The sequence below is a fragment of the Melospiza melodia genome, chromosome 3 (genome assembly GCF_035770615.1).
Source record: "Melospiza melodia melodia isolate bMelMel2 chromosome 3, bMelMel2.pri, whole genome shotgun sequence".
NCBI classification, from domain to species: Eukaryota; Metazoa; Chordata; class Aves; order Passeriformes; family Passerellidae; genus Melospiza; species Melospiza melodia.
In genome coordinates, this window is record NC_086196.1 from 138570889 (window position 1) to 138594876 (window position 23988).

Genomic DNA, 23988 nt, shown 5'->3' on the forward strand with positions numbered 1-23988 from the left:
GTTGGGTTTTTATTTGGGGAAAAAATGGAAGTCTTCGGGGTTTTCCTTGGAAAAAAAATGTTTCGAGGTTTTATTTGGAAGACGTGAGCTTTTTTTGGGGGGGGGTTTCCTTGGGAAAAAAAGGAGATTCCTTGGAAAAAAGGGAGGTTTGGGGGTTTTTCCATGGAAAAAAAAAAATGAGGATTTTTGGGGTTTCCCTTGGAAAAATGAGAAATTTTTGGGGAAAAAAGAGAGGTTTTGGGGGATTATGTGGAAAAAATTGAAGTTGTTGGGTTTTTATTTGGGGGAAAAAATGAGGTTTTTGGAGTTTTCCTTGGAAAAAAAATGAGACTTTTTTGGGTTTCCCCTTGAGAAAATTGATGGTTTTGGTGTTTTTCTTTGGAAAAGGTGGAAGTTTTTTGGGGTTTTTATGTGGAGAGGAGGCGCCGATGGGTCAGACGCCAAGAACTGTCGGTTTCTCGGCTGTTTGGGTGGCCTGGAAAGGCCCGGGGTGGCCTTGGACAGCCCGCGCTCCAAAGGACGAGAAGAGGCTTCAGATCTTTCCTCGCTCTCGGTGTTTATTCATTGTTTATCTACAAGATTTTCCCGCGGCCCGACAGAGTCTGCACAGCAGCCAGCCATGAGCACACTGAGAGCCCCCGGGGCGGTCACCGATCTTTATACCCAAAATTACGTGTACAATATTTATCAATTTCCCCCAATGCCTTTCACCCTCATTGACCCGTGCTCTTTTAGCAATAACCAATCCCAAAGTGCCACCACCACCGCAGGAGATGGAGGCCAAGAAGAAGAAGAAGAAGAAGAAGGACAGGACACGCCCCGATTCCTCCATCTCGCTTCTCCAGCCCCCCCTGTACAGAAATCCCCAACCCTGTGTGTCACACTCTGATTAACCCATCCCTCCACCATCCACCCAGTGAGATCCTCCCATCCTCACACAGGTGTCGTCTCCTGCAGGATCAAAGTCCAGCCACCAGACACTGCTGGCAACGTCCCGGGAGCTCCGAGCCCCCCGAGGGTGGTCTGGGTGGCTCTGCACATCAGGGCTGAGGTGCTGAGGTCCCACACATGACCACCACCGTTCCCACCACCGTTCCCACCACCATTCCCACCATATTCTCAAACATTCTCACCACCATTCCCACCACCATTCCCACCACCATTCCCACCATTCCCACCATTCCCATCACCATTCCCACCATTCCCACCACCGTTCCCACCACCATTCCCACCATATTCCCAACATTCCCACCACCATTCCCACCGCCATTCCCACCATTCCCACCACCATTCCCACCACTATTCCCACCATTGCCACCACCATTCCCACCATTCTCACCACCGTTCCCACCATGCCCACCATATTCCCACCACCATTCCCACCACCATTCCCACCACCATTCCCACCACCATTCCTACCATATTCCCACCACCATTCCCACCATATTTCCACCACCATTCCCACCACCATTCCCACCACCATTCCCACCACCATTCCCACCATTCCCACCATTCCCACCACCATTCCCACCACCATTCCCACCATATTCCCACCACCGTTCCCACCACCATTGCCACCATATTCCCACCATTCCCAGCACCATATTCCCACCATTCCCACCATTCCCACCATTCCCACCACCGTTCCCACCACCATTCCCACCATTCCCACCATTCCCACCATTCCCACCACCATTCCCACCATTCCCACCATTCCCACCACCACTCCCACCACCATTCCCACCATATTTCCACCACCATTCCCACCATTCCCACCATTCCCACCACTCCCACCACCATTCCCACCATTCCCACCATTCCCACCACCATTCCCACCATTCCCACCATAATCCCACCATTCCCACCCTTCCCACCGTTCCCACCACCCTAGATCATGCCGGCCAGGTAGGGCGGCAGGAAGAGCCCCGCGGTGCCCAGCAGGCAGACCATGATGAACATCCACAGGAAGATGCGGTCGATCACCATGGCCACGTACTTCCAGTCCTCCTTCACCTGCCGGGGAGCGGGGAGAACGGTGGTGGAACCTTCTGGAATTCCATCCCGGGGGTCTCACGGGGGTCTGGAGACCGCCCTGAACTTCCTGGGAGTTTCCTCATGGTCAGGAGACACCACAGGTCATGGAAAATTCTGGAATTTTCCGAGGTGGGACACGGAGGTGTCCATCTTGGACCTGGGGTTCTCCAAACCCACTTTGGGAAGAGCGGGAATGGGGTGGGAGAGGTCAGGAGAGCACCCAGAACTTGTGGGAGTCTCCTTGTGGTGAGGGGACTCCACAGTTCATGGAAAATTCTGGAATTTTCTGAGGTGGGACACGGAGGTGTCCATCTTGGACCTGGGGTTCTCCAAACCCACTTTGGGAAGAGCGAGAATGGGAGAGCTCAGGAGAGCACCCAGAACTTCTGGGAATCTCCTCAGGATGAGGGGACTCCACAGTTCATGGAAAATTCTGGAATTTTCTGAGGTGGGACACGGAGGTGTCCATCTTGGACCTGGGGTTCTCCAAACCCACTTTGGGAAAACTGGAAATGGGAGAGGTCAGGAGAGCACCCAGAGCTTCTGGGAATCTCCTCGTGGTCAGGAGACACCACAGTTCATGGAAAATTCTGGAGTTTTCTGAGGTGGGACACGGAGGTGCCCATCTTGGACCTGGGGTTCTCCAAACCCACTTTGGGAAGAGCGGGAATGGGACCAAGGGTGGGAGATGGACCGTGGATCTTCTCCCTGGGTTTGGGTGCTTGGGAAGCAGCCACGGATCCTGGAATTGTCCTCCTCGTTTTTGGGATCTCAGGAACCGAGCGCAGCTCCCAGAACTTCCCATTCCAATTCTGGGGTCTCCAGCCCCATCCGGGGACCCCAGAACTTCCCAATTTTGGGACCTCAAGAACCAACCATGGATCCCAGATCTTCCCATTCCATTTTTGGGACCTCCAGCCCCATCTACAGATCCAAGAACTTCTCAATTTTGGGATCTCAAGAACCAACTCTGGATCCCAGAACTTCCCATTCCAATTTTGGGACCTCCAACCCCATCCATGGATCCCAGATCTGCCCTTCCCAATTCTGGGATCTCCAGCTCCATCCACGGATCCCAGAACTTCCCATTCCCATTTTTGGGACCTCCAACCCCATCCATGGATCTCAGAACTTCCCTTCTCAATTTTGGGGTCTCCAGCCCCATCTGTGGATCCCAGATATGCCGTTCCCAATTTTGGGACCTCCAACCCCATCCATGAATCCCAGAACTTCCCAATTTTTGGGATCTCAAGAACCAACCATGGATCCCAGAACTTCCCATTCCAGTTTTGGGACCTCCGACCCCATCCATGGATCCCAGATCGGCCCTTTCCAATTCTGGGATCTCCAACCCCATCCACGGATCTCAGAACTTCCCTTCTCAATTTTGGGATCTCCAGCCCCATCCGTGGGTCCCAGAACTTCCCAAATTTTGGGATCTCAAGAACCAACCATGGATCCCAGACCTTCCCATTCCATTTTTGGGATCTCCAGCCCCATCCATGGATCCCAGAAGTTCCAAATTTTGGGGTCTCCAGCCCCATCCACACATCCCAGAACTTCCCAATTCTGGGACCTCCAACCCCATCCATGGATCCCAGAACTTCCCATTCCAACTTTGGAATCTCCAGCACCATCCGTGGGTCCCAGGTCTGCTGTTCCCAATTTTGGGACCTCCAGCCCCATCCATGGATCCCAGAACTTCCCAATTCTGGGACCTCCAACCCCATCTACAGACCCCAGAACTTCCCAACTTTTGGGATCTCAGGAACCAACCATGGATCCCAGAACTTCCCATTCCAGTTTTGGGACCTCCAACCCCATCCATGGATCCCAGATCGGCCCTTCCCAACTTTGGGGTCTCCAGCCCCATCCACGGATCTCAGAACTTCCCTTTCCAATTCTGGGATCTCCAGCTCCATCCACGGATCCCAGAACTTCCCCTCCAATTTTTGGGACCTCCAGCCCCATCCATGGATCCCAGATCTGCCCTTTCCAATTCTGGGATCTCCAGCTCCATCCACGGATCCCAGAACTTCCCTTCCCAATTTTGGGGTCTCCAGCTGCATCCACGGTTCCCCATTTCGGGGTCTCCAGCCCCACCCGCACATCCCAGAACTTCCCAATTTTTGGGATCTCAGGAACCAACCATGGATCCCAGAACTTCCCATTCCAGTTTTGGGACCTCCATCCCCATCCATGGACCTCAGAACTTCCCTTCTCAATTCTGGGATCTCCATCCCCATCCACGGATCTCAGAACTTCCCTTCCCAATTTTGGCATCTCCAGCCCCATTCACGGATCTCAGAACTTCCCTTCCCAATTTTGGGATCTCCATCCCCATCCATGGATCTCAGAACTTCCCTTCCCAATTCTGGGATCTCCAGCCCCATCCGTGGTTCCCAATTTTGGGATCTCCAGCCCCACCCGCACATCCCAGAACTTCCCAATTTTTGGGACCTCAAGAACCAACCATGGATCCCAGAAATTCCCATTCCAGTTTTGGGACCTCCAACCCCATCCATGGATCCCAGATCTTCCCACTCCAATTTTGGCATCTCCAGCCCCATCCACGGCTCGCAGAACTTCCCTTCTCAATTTTGGCATCTCCAGCCCCATCTGTGGTTCCCAATTTTGGGATCTCCATCCCCACCCGCACATCCCAGAACTTCCCAATTTTTGGGACCTCAAGAACCAACCATGGATCCCAGATCTTCCCATTCCAGTTTTGGGACCTCCAACCCCATCCATGGATCCCAGATCTGCCCTTTCCAATTCTGGGATCTCCATCCCCATCCACGGATCTCAGAACTTCCCTTCCCAATTCTGGGATCTCCAGCCCCATCCATGGACCTCAGAACTTCCCTTCTCAATTCTGGGATCTCCAGCCCCATCCATGGATCTCAGAACTTCCCTTCTCAATTTTGGCATCTCCAGCCCCATCCCTGGTTCCCAATTTTGGGATCTCCAGCCCCACCCGCAGATCCCGGAACTTCCCAACCTTGGGGATCTCCATCCCCATCCACAGATCCCAGAACTTCCCAATTTTTGGGATCTCAAGAACCAACCATGGATCCCAGATCTTCCCATTTTTGGGACCTCCAGCCCCATCTGTGGGTCCCAGTTTTGGCATCTCCAGCCCCATCCGTGGTTCCCGATTTCGGGGTCTCCAGCCCCACCCGCACATCCCAGAACTTCCCAACCTTGGGGGTCTCCATCCCCTCGGCGTCTCCCGGAACTTCCCAAATTTCGGGACCTCCACCCCCATCCACACATCGCAGAACTTCCCCTCCAAATTTTGGGATCTCAAGAACCAACCATGGATCCCAGACCTTCCCATTCCAGTTTTGGGACCTCCAACCCCATCCACGGATCCCAGATCTTCCCTTCTCAATTTTGGGATCTCCAGCCCCATCCGCACATCCCAGAACTTCCCAATTTTTGGAATCTCAAGAACCAACCATGGATCCCAGACCTTCCCATTCCAGTTTTGGGACCTCCAACCCCATCCACGGATCTCAGAACTTCCCTTCCCAATTTCGGGGTCTCCAGCCCCACCCGCACATCCCAGAACTTCCCAACCTTGGGGTTCTCCATCCCCTCGGCGTCTCCCGGAACTTCCCAAATTTCGGTATCTCCACCCCTCCTGGTGTCCCCCGGCACTCACGGAGGAGTCGGCGTCCTCGGCCCGCAGGTGGTCGGCGATGTACTGCACCCCCTCCAGGGCCTTCACCATCCCGGGCGACAGCGCCGGCGCCCGCCCCGAGCCTTCCTCCTTCCCCTCCTCCTCATCCTCCTCCTCCTCGTGGTCCTTCCCCTCGGAGCCCGGCGCCGCCGCTTTCTTCCCGCAGCAGAATTTGGTTTCCTTGGGCTCTGCCCTGGGGTGGCTTGGGTAGGTCTTCTCCTCTTCCTCTTCTTCCTCTTCCTCCTCCTCCTCCTCCCACTTGTCGTCGACGTCGGTCTCCAGCCAGCAGCGCGACGTGCTCAGCCGCGCCCCGCCGGGGCGGCCGTGTTGCCGTCGCCCGCGCGCGCCGTCCTGCGGCGGCCTCTTCATGGAGAGCCAGCGGGGCACGGCGCCCAGGAAGAAGCTGCGCACCCAGGCGGGCATGGCGTGCGTGCCGGGCGAGCGGTGGTGCACGTTGAGCACGAAGACGGTGATGATGATGGAGAGCGTGACGAAGATCATGGTGAAGAGCAGGTACTCGCCGATGAGCGGGATGACCAGCGAGGTGGACGGGATGATCTCGGTGATGAGCAGCAGGAAGACGGTGAGGGACAGCAGCACGGAGATGCACAGCGTGATCTTCTCGCCGCAGTCCGAGGGCAGGTAGAAGACCAGCACGGTGAGGCAGGAGATGAGCAGGCACGGGATGATGAGGTTGATGGTGTAGAAGAGCGGCAGGCGGCGGATGACGAAGTAGAAGGTGATGTCGGGGTAGATCTCCGTGCAGCAGTCGTACTTCTTGGAGTTGTAGGTGCCCACGGCGTTGATGATGGCCCACTCGCCGCTCTCCCAGTAGTCCTTGAGGTCCACCTGGTGGTCCATGTTCTCCAGGTCGATCTTGGCCTTGTCGTAGGTCCACGAGCCGAACTTCATCTTGCAGCTCTGCTGGTCGAAGGGGAAGAAGGTGACGTCGATGCTGCAGGAGCTCTTGTAGATGGCCGGCGGCACCCAGGTCACCGTGCCGTCCCACGACAGGTGGGCCTTGGTCATGTGCGTCACCGCGAACTCGCCGTCGGCGCTGGAAAACACGGGGTGGGATTGGGATGGACCTCGGGATGGACCTTGGGATGGACCTTGGGATGGACCTTGGGATGGGCCTTGGCTGGAGAAGAGATGAAGGTGGGATGGGACAATGGGATGGGACAATGGGATGGGACAGGAGATCAGGTGGGCCTGGGTCATGGTGGAATGGTCAGGGATGGGGTTGGGATGGTCCTTGGGATGGGGTTGGGATGGGCCTTGGGATGGGCCTTGGTTGGAGAAGGGATGAAGGTGCGATGGGACAATGGGATGGGACAGGAGATCAGGTGGGCCTTGGTCATGTGCGTCACCGCGAACTCGCCGTCGGCGCTGGAAAACACGGGATGGACTTGGGATGGACCTTGGGATGGGCCTTGGGATGGACTTGGGATGGACCTTGGGATGGTCCTTGGGGTGGGCCTTGGGATGGACCTTGGGATGGACCTTGGGATGGACCTCAGGATGGGCCTTGGGATGGGGTTGGGATGGACCTTGGGATGGAGCTTGGGATGGTCCTTGGGATGAGGTTGGGATGGACCTCAGGATGGGCCTTGGGATGGGCCTTGGGATGACGGACCTTGGGACGGGCCTTGGCTGGAGAAGAGATGAAGGTGGGATGGGATAATGGGATGATGGGATGGGATTGAGATGGCCAGGAACGGTCAGGAATGGGGTTGAGATGGCCAGGAATGGGCTTGGGATGGACCTTGGGATGGGCCTTGGTTGGAGAAGAGATGAAGGTGGGATGGGATAATGGGATAATGGGATTGAGATGGTCAGGAACGGTCAGGAATGGGGTTGGGATGGTCAGAATGGGGTTGGGATGGACCTCGGGATGGACCTTGGGATGGACCTTGGGATGGGCCTTGGTTGGAGAAGAGATGAAGGTGGGATGGGACAATGGGATGGGATTGAGATGGCCAGGAACGGTCAGGAATGGGCTTGGGACGGGCCTCGGGATGGGCCTTGGGATGGGCCTTGGGATGGACCTTAGGATGGACCTTGGCTGGAGAAGAGATGAAGGTGGGATGGGATAATGAGATGGGATTGAGATGGCCAGGAACGGTCAGGAATGGAATTGGGATGGTCAGGAACGGTCAGGAATGGGCTTGGGATGGACCCTGGGATGGGCCTTGGTTGGAGAAGAGATGAAGGTGGGATGGGACAACGGGATAATGGGATGGGATTGAGATGGCCAGGAACGGTCAGGAATGGGCTTGGGATGGGCCTTGGGATGGGGTTGGGATGGACCTTGGGATGGGCCTTGGTTGGAGAAGAGATGAAGGTGGGATGGGACAATGGGATGGGACAGGAGATCAGGTGGGCCTGGGCCATGGTGGAACGGTCAGGAATGGGCTTGGGATGGACCTTGGGATGATCCTTGGCTGGAGAAGGGATGAAGGTGGGATGGGACAACGGGATAATGGGACAATGGGATGAGGTGGGACGGGATGGGATAATGGGATAATGGGACAATGGGATGGGACAGGAGATCAGGCGGGCCTGGGCCATGGTGGAACGGTCAGGAATGGGGTTGGGATGGACCTTGGGATGGTCATCAATGGTCAGGAATGGGGTTGGGATGGGCTTTGGGATGGTCAGGAATGGTCAGGAATGGGGTTGGGATGGGCTTTGGGATGGACCTTGGGATGGGCCTTGGTTGGAGAAGAGATGAAGGTGGGATGGGACAATGGGATGGGACAGGAGATCAGGCGGGCCTGGGTCATGGCGGAATGGTCAGGAATGGGGTTGGGATGGGCTTTGGGATGGACCTTGGGATGGGCCTTGGCTGGAGAAGGGATGAAGGTGGGATGGGATAACAGGATAATGGGACAATGGGATAATGGGACAATGGGATGAGGTGGGATGGGATGAGGTGGGACGGGATGGGATAATGGGATAATGGGATAATGGGACAATGGGACAATGGGATGGGACAGGAGATCAGGTGGGCCTGGGCCATGGTGGAACGGTCAGGAATGGGCTTGGGATGGACCCTGGGATGGACCTTGGCTGGAGAAGAGATGAAGGTGGGATGGGACAACGGGATGGGACAGGAGATCAGGCGGGCCTGGGCCATGGTGGAACGGTCAGGAATGGGGTTGGGATGGTCCTTGGGATGATCCTTGGCTGGAGAAGGGATGAAGGTGGGATGGGACAACGGGACAATGGGACAATGGGATGAGGTGGGACGGAACGGGATGGGATAACAGGAAGGGACGGCGTTTTGGGAATTCCCAGGAGCTCCCCAGGAGTGCCGGGCCCGTCCCTCACTTGTTGTAGAGGACGAGGTCGGGGATCCAGATCATCTCGGAGGGCACGCGGATGGAGGTGACGTTGTCGTACTCGGCCGGGTCCCAGCGCAGCTTGTAATCGCTCCACTCCTGCGGGACACGCGGGCACGTGGGGCACATCCACGGGGACGGCCCCAAAGGACCCTGGGAATGGGCATTCCCAAATCCCAATCCCAAATCCCACCCCAAATCCCAAATCCTATTCCCAAATCCCACTTCCAAATCCCAATCCCATTCCCAATCCCAAATCCCAAATCCCAAATCCCATTCCCAAATCCCAATCCCAAATCCTATTCCTACTCCTACCCCAAAATCCCAATCCTAAATCCCAATCCCAATCCCAATCCTAAATCCCAAATCCGGTTTGGGAGCACCTCCTTCCTGCTCCAGCCAGACACTGGTGGTCATCATCTGGTTCTCCAGATCCCATTCCCAAATCCCATCCCAAATCCCATTCCCAAATTCCACTCCATATCCCAAATCCCAAATCCTATTCCCAAATCCCACTTCCAAATCCCAATCCCACTCCCAATCCCAAATCCCATTCCCAAATCCCTTCCAAAACCCTAAATGCCAATCCCAAATCCCCAATCCCCAATCCTGTTCCCGCACCTGTTTCAGCCACACGTTGGTGGTCATCATCTGGCTCTGCAAATCCCAATCCCAAATCCCAAACCCCAAATCCAAACCCCAAATCCCAAATCCCCAAATCCCAAATCCCAAATCCCAAATCCCCAAATCCCCAATCCCCAATCCCATTCCTCAAATCCCAAACTCCAAATCCCAAATCCCCAATCCCAAACCCCAAATCCCCAATCCCGTTCCCGCACCTGCTTCAGCCACACGTTGGTGGTCATCATCTGGTTCTCCAAATCCCAAATCCCAAAACCCAAATCCCAAACTCCAATCCCCAAATCCCAAATCCCAAACCCCAAACCCCAAATCCCAAATCCCAAATCCCCAATCCCAAATCCCAAATCCCAATCCCCAAATCCTAAACCCCAAATCCCAAATACCAATCCCATTCCCGTACCTATTTCAGCCACACGTTGGAGGTCATCATCTGGCTCTGCAAACCCCAATCCCAAATCCCAAACCCCAAATCCCAAACCCCAAACCCCAAATCCCAAACCCCAAATCCCAAATCCCGTTCCCGCACCTGTTTCAGCCACACGTTGGTGGTCATCATCTGGTTCTCCAAATCCCAAACCCCAAATCCCAAACCCCAAATCCCAAATCCCAAATCCCAAATCCCAAATCCCGAAATCCCCAATCCCCAATCCCATTCCTCAAATCCCAAACCCCAAATCCCAAATCCCCAATCCCCAACCCCAAATCCCCAATCCCGTTCCCGGACCTGTTTCAGCCACACGTTGGTGGTCATCATCTGGTTCTCCAAATCCCAAATCCTAAAACCCAAATCCCCAATCCCAAACCCCAAATCCCAATCCCAAATCCCAAACTCCAAATCCCCAAATCCCCAATCCCCCATCCCAAATCCCAAATCCCAAACCCCAAACCCCAAATCCCAAACCCCAAATCCCAAATCCCAAATCCCAAATCCCAAATCCCAAATCCCAAATCCCAAACCCCAAACCCCAAATCCCAAATCCCAAATCCCAAACCCCAAACCCCAAATCCCCAATCCCGTTCCCGCACCTGTTTCAGCCACACATTGGTGGTCATCATCTGGTTCTCCAAATCCCAAATCCCAAATCCCAAACCCCAAATCCCAAATCCCAATCCCCAATCCTGCACCTGTTTCAGCCACACGTTGGTGGTCATCATCTGGCTCTGCAAATCCCTATCCCAAATCCCAAATCCCAAACCCCAAATCCCAAATCCCAAATCCCAAACCCCAAATCCCAAACCCCAAATCCCCAATCCCAAATCCCAAATCCCAAACCCCAAACCCCAAATCCCAAACCCCAAATCCCAAACCCCAAATCCCCAATCCCAAATCCCAAATCCCAAACCCCAAACCCCAAATCCCAAACCCCAAATCCCAAACCCCAAATCCCCAATCCCGTTCCTGCACCTGTTTCAGCCACACGTTGGTGGTCATCATCTGGTTCTCCAAATCCCAAACCCCAAATCCCAAATCCCAAATCCCAAATCCCAAACCCCAAACCCCAAATCCCAAACCCCAAATCCCAAATCCCAAATCCCAAATCCCAAATCCCAAACTCCAATTCCAAACCCCAAATCCCAAATCCCAAATCCCAAATCCCAAACCCCAAATCCCAAACCCCAAATCCCCAATCCCGTTCCCGCACCTGTTTCAGCCACACGTTGGTGGTCATCATCTGGTTCTCCAAATCCCAAACCCCAAATCCCAAATCCCAAATCCCAAATCCCAAACCCCAAACCCCAAATCCCAAACCCCAAATCCCAAATCCCAAATCCCAAATCCCAAATCCCAAATCCCAAATCCCCAAACCCCAAATCCCCAATCCCATTCCCGCACCTGTTTCAGCCACACGTTGGTGGTCATCATCTGGTTCTCCAAATCCCCAATCCCAAATCCCAAATCCCAAATTCCAAATCCCAATCCCAAACCCCAAATCCCAAATCCCAAATCGCCAATCCCAAATCCCCAATCCCCAAATCCCCAATCCCGATCCCGCACCTGTTTCAGCCACACGTTGGTGGTCATCATCTGGTTCTCCAAATCCCAAACCCCAAATCCCAAATCCCAAATCCCAAATCCCAAATGCCCAATCCCAAATCCCAAACCCCAAATCCCAAACTCCAATCCCAAATCCCAAATTCCAATCCCAAATCCCAAACCCCAAATCCCCAATCCCGTTCCCGCACCTATTTCAGCCACACGTTGGTGGTCATCATCTGGCTCTGCAAATCCCAAATCCCAAATTCCAATCCCAAATCCCAAATCCCAAATCCCAAATCCCAAATCCCAAACTCCAATCCCAAATCCCAAATCCCAAATCCCAAATCCCAAATCCCAATCCCAATGCCAAATCCCGAATCCCAAATCCCCAATCCCAAATCCCCAATCCCCAATCCCCAATCCCGTTCCCGCACCTGTTTCAGCCACACGTTGGTGGTCATCATCTGGCTCTGCAAATCCCAAATCCCAAATCCCAAATCCCAAATCCCAAACCCCAAATCCCAAATCCCAAACCCCAAATCCCAAACCCCAAATCCCCAATCCCGCTCCCGCACCTGTTTCAGCCACACGTTGGTGGTCATCATCTGGTTCTTCTCATCCTGCGGTGGGAACGAGGGATGAGCCGCCAGATCCCGAGGGATTCAGGGACGGCCCCAAAATTTCCAGGGGATCCCAAAAATCCCAAAATCCCAGGGGATCCGAAAATCCCAGAGGATCCAAAAATTCCCGGGGATCCCACAGTTCCCGGAATTACAGAGAATCCCAAAATTCCAGGGGATCCCCAAATTCCCAAAGTTCTGGGAAATGCCAAAACTCCCGGCCCCCATCAGGATCGGCTCCTTGGGATGAGATTTTGGGATTTGTGGCCGCTGGAGGGCGGCGGAGAATCAGATTTGGGATTTGGGATGTGGGATAAAGGATTTGGGATGTGAGATAAAGGATAGGGGATGTGGGATGTGGGATGTGGGATAAAGGATAGGGGATATGGGATATGGGATGTGGTATATGGGATATGGGATATGGGATATGGGATATGGGATATGGGATGTGGGATGTGGGATATGGGATGTGGGATGCGGGATGTGGGATATGTGATGTGGGATTTGGGATGTGGGATTTGGGATGTGGGATGTGGGATGTGGGATGTGGGATGTGGGATGTGGGATGTGGGATGTGGGATGTGGGATGTGGGATGTGGGATATGGGATGTGGGATATGGGATGTGGGATGTGGGATGTGGGATGTGGGATGTGGGATATGGGATGTGGGATATGGGATGTGGGATATGGGATGTGGGATATGGGATGTGGGATATGGGATATGGGATATGGGATGTGGGATGTGGGATGTGGGATGTGGGATATGGGATATGGGATGTGGGATTTGGGATGTGGGATGTGGGATGTGGGATATGGGATATGGGATGTGGGATATGGGATGTGGGATGTGGGATGTGGGATGTGGGATATGGGATATGGGATAGAGGACAGGGAATGTGGGATGTGGGATGTGGGATGTGGGATGTGGGATATGGGATGTGGGATATGGGATATGGGATATGGGATGTGGGATGTGGGATATGGGATATGGGATGTGGGATATGGGGTGTGGGATATGGGATATGGGATATGGGATGTGGGATATAGGGTGTGGGATGTGGGATGTTGGATATGGGATGTGGGATGTGGGATATGGGATGTGGGATGTGGGATATGGGATGTGGGATATGGGATGTGGGATGTGGGATGTGGGATGTGGGATGTGGGATATGGGATATGGGATGTGGGATGTGGGATATGGGATGTGGGATGTGGGATATGGGATTTGGGATGTGGGATATGGGATATGGGATGTGGGATATGGGATGTGGGATATGGGATGTGGAATATGGGATGTGGGATGTGGGATATGGGATGTGGGATGTGGGATGTGGGATGTGGGATGTGGGATGTGGGATGTGGGATGTGGGATATGGGATGTGGGATATGGGATATGGGATATGGGATATGGGATGTGGGATGTGGAATATGGGATGTGGGATATGGGATATGGGATGTGGGATATGGGATGTGGAATATGGGATATGGGATGTGGGATGTGGGATATGGGATGTGGGATGCGGGATGTGGGATATGTGATGTGGGATTTGGGATGTGGGATTTGGGATGTGGGATGTGGGATATGGGATATGGGATGTGGGATGTGGGATATGGGATATGGGATGTGGGATATGGGATGTGGGATGTGGGATGTGGGATATGGGATATGGGATGTGGGATATGGGATGTGGGATGTGGGATGTGGGATATGGGATGTGGGATGTGGGATGTGGGATATGGGATATGGGATGTGGGATATGGGATGTGGGATGTGGGATGTGGGATGTGGGATATGGGATGTGGGATATGGGATGTGGGATGTGGGATATGGGATGTGGGATGTGGGATGTGGGATATGGGATATGGGATGTGGGATATGGGATGTGGGATGTGGGATGTGGGATATGGGATGTGGGATGTGGGATGTGGGATGTGGGATATGGGATGTGGGATGTGGGATATGGGATGTGGGATATGGGATATGGGATGTGGAATGTGGGATGTGGGATGTGGGATAGGGGATGTGGGATGTGGGATATGGGATGTGGGATGTGGGATGTGGGATGTGGGATGTGGGATGTGGGATATGGGATGTGGGATGTCGGATGTGGGATGTGGGATATGGGATGTGGGATGCGGGATATGGGATGTGGGATGTAATATGGGATATGGGATGTGGGATATGGGATGTGGGATATGGGATGTGGGATGTGGGATGTGGGATGTGGGATGTGGGATATGGGATATGGGATGTGGGATATGGGATGTGGGATATGGGATATGGGATATGGGATGTGGGATGTGGGATGTGGGATATGGGATGTGGGATATGGGAAATGGGATGTGGGATATGGGATGTGGGATATGGGATGTGGGATGTGGGATGTGGGATGTGGGATGTGGGATGTGGGATGTGGGATATGGGATGTGGGATGTGGGATGTGGGATATGGGATATGGGATGTGGGATGTGGGATATGGGATGTGGGATGTGGGATGTGGGATATGGGATATGGGATGTGGGATGTGGGATATGGGATATGGGATGTGGGATATGGGATATGGGATGTGGGATATGGGATGTGGGATGTGGGATGTGGGATGTGGGATATGGGATATGGGATGTGGGATATGGGATGTGGGATATGGGATATGGGATGTGGGATGTGGGATTTGGGATATGGGATATGGGATGTGGGATGTGGGATATGGGATATGGGATGTGGGATATGGGATATGGGATGTGGGATATGGGATGTGGGATGTGGGATGTGGGATGTGGGATATGGGATATGGGATGTGGGATGTGGGATGTGGGATGTGGGATGTGGGACAGAGGAATAAAGGGATCCAGGGATATGGGATGTGGGTGCAGCGATGGCAATCACGGCTGCAGAACCCCAGGAACTCCCACCACAGAATCCCGGGAATTTTGACCACAGAATCCCAGAAATTTTGGCACTGGAATCCCGGAAATTCCAACCCTAGATCCCCAGAAATTCCAGTGCGGAATCCCAGGAATTTCAGCCCCAGATCCCAAGGAATTCCAGCCCCAGAATCCCAGGAATTCCAGCCCCAGAACCCCGGGAATTTCCGCCCTGCCTCACCACGTCGATGAGCTGGGCGATGGAGAGGCCGAAGCGCACGATGACGACGTCGGAGGTGTTGGGGACGGGCCGGGACCAGCGGTTGTAGCCCGAGAAGAGGCGCTTGAAGAGCCGGTCCTCGGCGTGGCTGCGCCGCTGGCACCGCCCTGCGCGGCCCGGAATGTTCCAGAAACCGTCCAGGAATATTCCAGAAATATCCCAGAAATATTCCAGAAATATCCCAGAATTATTCAGGAGTTATCCCAGAATTATTCCAGAAATACTCCAGAAATATTCAGGAATTATCCCAGAATTATTCCAGAAATATTCAGGAATTATCCCCGAATTATTCCAGAAATACTCCAGAAATATTCACGAATTATCCCAGAATTATTCCAGAATTATTCAGGAATTATCCCAGAATTATTCCAGAAATACTCCAGAAATATTCAGGAATTATCCCAGAATTATTCCAGAAATATTCAGGAATTATCCCCGAATTATTCAGGAATTATTCCAGAAATATCCCAGAAATATCCCAGAATTATTCAGGAGTTATCCCAGAATTATTCCAGAAATACTCCAGAAATATTCAGGAATTATCCCAGAATTATTCAGGAATTATTCCAGAATTACCCCAGAATTATCCCAGAAATGTTCCAGAAATATCCCACAATTATTCCGGAATTATTCCAGAATTATCCCAGAAACATTCCAGTATTATTCCAGAAATATTCCAGAATTATTCAGGAATTATCCCAGAATTATTCAGGAATTACCCCAGAATTATCCCAGAATTATTCAGGAATTATTCCAGAATTATCCCAGAGTTATTCCAGAAATACCCCAGAATTTTGGGAGATTTTTGGGGGAATTTTTGGGGGAATTTTTGGGGGATTTTTTTTTAATTTCTGGTGGAATTTTTGGTGGGAATTTTGAGGGAATTTTGGGAGATTTTTGGAAGAATTTGGAAGGGAATTTTTGGGGAAATTTTGGGGATTTTTTTTTTTATTTCTGGGGGAATTTTCAGTGGGAATTTTGAGGGAATTTTGGGAGATTTTTGGGGGAATTTTGGGAGATTTTTGAGGGAATTTTGGGGGCGATTTTTGGGGGTGATTTGATGGGAATTTTGGGAGTTTTTGGGGAAATTTTTGGGGATTTTTTTTTATTTCTGGGGGAATTTTCGGTGGGAATTTAGAGGGAATTTTGGGAGTTTTTTGGGGGAATTTTGGGAGATTTTTGGGGGAATTTTGGGAGTTTTTGGGGGAAATTTTTGGGGACTTTTTTTTATTTCTGGGGGAATTTTTGGTGGGAATTTTGAGGGAATTTGGGGGATTTTTGGGGGAATTTTGGGAGGTTCTGGGGGGAATTTCGGGAGTTTTTGGGGGAAATTTTTGGGGGTGATTTGATGGGAATTTTGGGAGTTTTTGGGGAAATTTTTGGGGAATTTTTTTTTTTATTTCTGGGGGAATTTTTGGTGGGAATTTTGAGGGAATTTTGGGAGATTTTTGGGGGAATTTTGGGGGATTTTGGGGGGAATTTGGAGGGGAAGTTTTTGGGGAATTTTTGAGGGAATTTTGGGAGATTTTTGGGGGAATTTTGGGAGATTTTTGGGGGAATTTCGGGAGTTTTTGGGGGAAATTTTTGGGGATTTTTTTTTTCTTTCTGGGGGAATTTTTGGTGGGAATTTTGAGGGAATTTGGGGGATTTTTGGGGCAATTTTGGGAGATTTTTGGGGGAAATTTGGGGAATTTTGGGGGCGATTTTTGGGGGTGATTTGATGGGAATTTTGGGAGTTTTTGGGGAAATTTTTGGGGAATTTTTTTTTTATTTCTGGGGGAATTTTCGGTGGGAATTTTGAGGGAATTTTGGGAGATTTTTGGGGGAATTTTGGGAGATTTTTGAGGGAATTTTGGGAGTTTTTGGGGGAAATTTTTGGGGACTTTTTTTTATTTCTGGGGGAAATTTTGGTGGGAATTTTGAGGGAATTTTGGGAGATTTTTGGGGGAATTTTGGGGGATTTTGGGGGAATTTGGAGGGGAAGTTTTTGGGGAATTTTTGAGGGAATTTCGGGAGGTTTTTGGGGAAATTTCGGGAGTTTTTTGGGGAAATTTTTGGGGATTTTTTTTTTTTTCTGGGGGAATTTTTGGTGGGAATTTTGAGGGAATTTTGGGAGATTTTGGGGGGAATTTTGGGGGATTTTGGGGGGAATTTGGAGGGGAAGTTTTTGGGGAATTTTTGAGGGAATTTTGGGAGATTTTTGGGGAAATTTCGGGAGTTTTTTGGGGAAATTTTTGGGGATTTTTTTTTTCTTTCTGGGGGAATTTTTGGTGGGAATTTTGAGGGAATTTGGGGAGATTTTTGGGGGAATTTTGGAGGAATTTTTGGGGGAATTTTTGCGGAATTTTGTGGAATTTCTCACCCGGCTGCAGCATCAGGAGCAAAACCCAGAGGGAGAAAATTCCCATGGAGAGGCCGGGAAATCCTGCGGGGATTCATTAATAATTAATCATTGACAACTAATAATTAGTAATTAGTAATTAATAATTAATAATTAATAAGTAATAAGTAATAAGTAATAAGTAATAAGTAATAAGTAATAAGTAATAAGTAATAAGTAATAATAATTAGTTGATATTTAATAATTACTAATTAATAATTAGTAATTAGTATTTGATAAACAATAATAATTAATAAAGAATAAAAAATAAATAAAAAACAGCAATTCATAATTAATACTTATTAGTTATTAATTAATAATGAAGAAGTAATGATTAATAATAATGATTAATTAATAATTAACTAATAATTAATAATTAACAATTAATTAATAATTAATAATTCGTAATTATTAGTTGGTAAGTAATAATAAATGATAAATAATAAAAAATAAATAACAAATAGCAATTAATAATTAATACTTATTAATTATTAATTAATAACTAATAAGTAATAATTATTAATAATTAACAAATAGTTAATAATTGATCATTAATAATTAATAAATAATAAATAATAAATAGCAAAGAGTAAATAATCATTAATTCAGGCATTAATGAAGCATTAATAAAGGTGATGCAAATCCTGCTGGGAATAAATAATAATAATAATAATAATAATAATAATAATAATAACAATAATAATAATAATGGTAATAATAGTAATAATAGCAATAATAATAATAACACTAATAACAATAATAAATGATAATATATTATAATTAATAATTAATAATTAAGAAATAGTACACAATAAATAGTAATGAGTAAATAGGAAAGAGTAAATAACCATTAATTCAAGCATTAATGATGCATTCATTAAGGTTTTGCAATTAGGGAAGGAAAATTCCCATGGAGAGGCCGGGAAATCCTGCTGGGAATAATTAATTAAGTATTAATAATTCCTGAATAATAATTAATAATTAATAATTACCAGTTAATAAAAATTAAATAATAAATAAATAAATAAATAATATTAATTATTAATAATTAATAAATAGAGAAATAATTCATTCCTGCATTAATTAAGCATTAGTTAAGGTTATGTAATTAGAGAAGGAAATCCTGATGGGAATAATTAATTAATGATTAATAATTACTGATTAATAATTAACAATTATTAAAAATAAATAAAATAATTAATTAATACATAGTAAATAATAATAATTATTTCTTGCATTAATTAAGCATTAATTAAGGTTCTATAATTAGAGAAGGGAAATTCCCATGCAGAAGCCAGGAAATCCTGCTGGGAATCATTAATTCCTAATTAATAATTACTAATTAATAATTGAGAATGAAAAATAATAGCAAATCAATAAATAATTCATTAATGAAGCACTAATTAAGGTTCCGTAATTAGGGCAGGAAATTCCCAAGGACAGGCCGGGAAATCCTGCCGGGAATCATTAATTTCTAATTACTAATTAATAATTGAGAATGAAAAATAATAGCAAATCAAGAACTAATTCATTAATGAAGCACAAATTAAGGTTCCATAATTAGGGCAGGAAATTCCCATGGAGAGGCCGGGAAATCCTGCTGGGAATCATTAATTTCTAATTACTAATTAATAATTGAGAATGAAAAATAATACCAAATAAAGAAATAATTCATTAATGAAGCACTAATTAAGGTTCCGTAATTAGGGCAGGAAATTGCCAAGGACAGGCCGGGCAATCGTGCCGGGAAGGATTGATGAATAATTAATGAAGGTTATGTAATTAACGAAGGAACAATTACATAATGGCTGCTGAGTAATTGAAGAATGAATTGATGGAGTTCAAATACTTTTGGTATTAATTAATTAATTCGTACATTAAATACATGTGGAATAATAACGAAATTAATAAATTACAGAGAAATGTGATAATAAAGATTAATTAATTAATTAATTACATTAGAAATAAAGACGTTAAACATGAATAATTAATAATAAATTAATGAATTACTTTAATGAATAATAAATAAATACAGAAATAATGAATCTAATATATGAAATCCATTAATAATAAATATATTAATAAATAATAATATATTAATACAATTAATAAAATTAATATTCATAAATAATAATTATTTTTAATTATAATAAATACTGATTAATTATTAGATTATCTTAATATACATAAATATGGTAGTAATGAATCGAATATATTAATTATACTGATAATTAATTAAATATATTAAAATTATACTAATAAAATTAATATCTATTAATAATCTGGTATTACTAAGAATAATAAATAATAATTATTTATATTTAGAATAAATAATGATTAATTATTAGATTATCTTAATATACATAAATTTGGTAGTAATGAATCGAATATATTAAATATACTAATAATTAATTAAATATATTAAAATTATATTAATAAAATTAATATCTATTAATAATCTGATATTACTAAGAATAATAAATAATAATTATTTATATTTAGAATAAATACTGATTAATTATTAGATTATCTTAATATACATAAAAATGGTAGTAATGAATCGAATATATTAAATACACTAATAATTAATTAAATATATTAAAATTATATTAATAAAATTAATATCTAATAATAAGAATAATAAATCAGAATTATTTATAATTCCAATAAATAATAATTAATTATTACATGAACCTAATATACCTCAATATGGTAGTAATGAATCTAATATATTAAAATTCTATTAATAAAATTAATAGCTATTAATAATCTTATATTAACAAGAATAATAAATAAAAATCCCTTATAATTAGAATAAATAATTAATGATTACATAAACTTAATACACATCAATATGGTAGTAATGAATCTAATTTATTAAAATTACATTAATAAAATTAATATCTATTAATAATCTTATATTAACAAGAATAATAAATAATAATCCCTTATAATTAGAATAAATAATTAATCATTACATAAACTTAATATACATCAATATGGAAGTAATGAATCAAATTTATTAAAATTATATTAATAAAATTAATGTCTATTAATAATCTTATATTAATAAGAATAATAAATCATAATTATTTATAATTAGATTAAATAATAATTAATCATTACATAAACTTAAAATACATCAACATGGCAGCAACGAATCTAATATATTAAATACATCATTAATGCATTTAATTAATTAAAAAATAATAATTTATTAATTTAAATGTATTTAAAAGCACAAAATGATGAATTTAAGATGTTATAAAAATAATATAGTAATTAATTTCATATAATATGATATATTTCAATAAATTTATTAGAATTTAGATAGAATTATTTTAATCGATTAAAATTAGCACCCTAATAATCAATTAATAATGGATTTTTCCTGGATTTTTAAAAATTCTGTTCCGGGATTTTTGGGGGATTTTTTGGGGATTTTTGGAGATTTTTGGGGGATTTTTGGGGATTTTTTTCCCAGGATTTTTGGGGGATTTTTTGGGGATTTTTTGGGGATGTTTTTGGGGGATTTTTTGGGATTTTTTCCAGGATTTTTTTGGGGATTTTTGGGTTTTTTTTTATTTTTTGGGGATTTTTTGAGGATTTTCTGAAGATTTTTGGGGGATTTTTGGGGGATTTTTTTTGGATTTTTTGGGATTTTTTGGGGATTTTTGGAGATTTTTTTGGGGATTTTTTTTTTTGGATTTTTTCGGGATTTTTGGGGGATTTTTTGGGATTTTTGGGGGGATTTTTTTGGATTTTTTTTGGATTTTTGGGGATTTTTTTTCCAGTATTTTTTCCAGGATTTTTTTGGGGATTTTTGGGGATTTTTTTTATTCTTTTGGGATTTTTTTGGGAATTTTGGAGATTTTTGGGGGACTTTTTGGAGATTTTTTGGATATTTTTTGGGATTTTTTGGGGGATTTTTGGGGATTTTTTCCAGGATTTTTGGGGATATTGGGCGATTTTTTGGGGATTTTTGGGATTTTTTGGGATTTTTTGGGGATTTTTGGGGATTTTTTGGGATTTTTTTTGGGATTTTTTTGGAGATTTTTTGGATATTTTTTGGGGATTTTTGGGGGATTTTTTTGGAGATTTTTGGGGGATTTTTTTGGGATTTTTTGTGGATTTTGGGGGATTTTTTTTTGATTTTTTGGGGGATTTTTGGGGCATTTTTTCCAGGATTTTTGGGCAATTTTTGGAGATTTTTTTTTTATTTTTTGGGGATTTTGGGGGGAGTTTTTGGGGGATTTTTTTGGGATTTTCTAAAGATTTTTTGGGGATTTTTCGGGGATTTTTTTTGGATTTTTGGGATTTTTTGGGGATTTTTGGAGATTTTTTTGGGGATATTGGGGAATTTTTTGGGGATTTTTTGGGATTTTTTGGGGATTTTTTGGATTTGTTTTGGATTTTTGGGGATTTTTTTCCAGTATTTTTTCCAGGATTTTTTGGGGATTTTTGGGGATTTTTTTTATTCTTTTGGGATTTTTTTGGGAATTTTGGAGATTTTTGGGGGACTTTTTGGAGATTTTTTGTATATTTTTGGGATTTTTTGGGGGATTTTTGGGGATTTTTCCAGGATTTTTGGGATTTTTTGGAGATTTTTTTGGGGATTCTTTTTTATTTTTTGGGGATTTTTTTGGAGATTTTTTGGATATTTTTGGGGGGATTTTGGGGGATTTTTTTGGAGATTTTTTGGGGGATTTTTTGGGGACTTTTTGGGGATTTTTTGGGGATTTTTGGATGTTTTTTGGGATTTTTTGTGGATTTTTGGGGATTTTTTCCAGGATTTTTGGGGGATTTTTTTGGGATTTTTTGGGATTTTTGGGGATTTTTTGGGGCATTTTTTGCAGATTTTTTTCCCAGGATTTTTTTGGGATTTTTGGGGATTTTTTTTATTCTTTTGGGATTTTTTTTGGGGAATTTTGGAGATTTTTGGGGGATTTTTGGGGGACTTTTTGGAGATTTTTTGGATATTTTTTGGGATTTTTTGGGGATTTTGGGGGATTTTTTCCAGGATTTTTTGGAGATTTTTTTGGGGATTTTTTTGGGATTTTTGTGGATTTTTTGTGGATTTTTTTGGGATTTTTTGGGGATTTTTGGGGGATTTTTTGGGGGATTTTTGGGGATTTTTTTTTTTTTTTTTTGGGGATTTTTGGGGGACTTTTTGGAGATTTTTTGGATATGTTTTGGAGATTTTTTTGGGATTTTGGGGATTTTTTTTTATTTTTGGGATTTTTTTGGGAATTTTGGAGATTTTTTGGGGATTTTTTGGGATTTTTGGGGGGATTTTTTGGGATTTTTTTTATTTTTTGGGGATTTTTTTGGGAATTTTGGAGATTTTTTCGGTCTTTTGGGGGGATTTTTGGGGGATTTTTGGGGGACTTTTTGGAGATTTTTTTGGATATTTTTTGGGATTTTTTTCCAGGATTTTTGGGGATTTTTTCCAGGATTTTTGGGGATTTTGAGGATTATTTTGGGATTTTGGGGGATTTTTGGGGATTTTTTGGGGATTTTTGGGGGATTTTTTGGGATTTTTTCCAGGATTTTTGGGGATTTTTTTTTTGATTTTTGGGGATTTTTTCCAGGATTTTTTGGGGATTTTTGGGGATTTTTTTTTTATTATTTTGGGATTTTTTGGAGATTTTTTGGATATTTTTTGAGATTTTTTGGGGGGATTTTTGGGGATTTTTTTAGGGATTTTTGGAGACCTTTTGGAGATTTTTTTGGGATTTTTTCCAGGATTTTTGGGGATTTTTGGGGTTTTTTTTCCAGGATTTTTGGGGGACTTTTTGGGGATTTTGGGGGATTATTTTGGGTATTTTTGGACATTTTTTGGGGATATTGGGGGATTTTTTGGGATTTTTTGGGATTTTTTCCAGGATTTTTTGGGGATTTTTTTGGATTTTTGGGATTTTTTTCCAGGATTTTTTGGGGATTTTTGGACATTTTTTGGGGATTATTTGGGATTTTTTTGGGATTTTTGGAGATTTTTTGGGGGTTTTTTGGGATTTTTTGGGGGATTCTTTGGGGGATTTTTTTTGGGATTTTTGGGAATTTTTTTGGGGGATTTTTGGGGGATTTTTTTTTTATTTTTTGGGGATTTTTTCCAGGATTTTTGGGGGATTTTCCCAGGTTTTTTTTAGGATTTTGGGGG

General features: G+C 45.0%; 1 protein-coding gene across 1 annotated transcript; it reads right to left on the bottom strand.

Moving 5' to 3' along the window:
* Nucleotides 1-1887: 1887 nt before the first annotated feature.
* Nucleotides 1888-17872, bottom strand: CHRNA2 (cholinergic receptor nicotinic alpha 2 subunit). The gene is made up of 6 exons (XM_063153208.1): nt 17811-17872; nt 15410-15555; nt 12259-12303; nt 9053-9162; nt 5702-6776; nt 1888-2013 (listed from the first exon to the last, which is right to left on the bottom strand). The coding sequence occupies exons 1-6, from the start codon at nt 17854-17856 to the stop codon at nt 1888-1890; spliced, it is 1548 nt and encodes a 515-aa protein (XP_063009278.1). The 5' UTR covers nt 17857-17872.
* Between the last annotated feature and the right edge of the window lie 6116 nt (nt 17873-23988).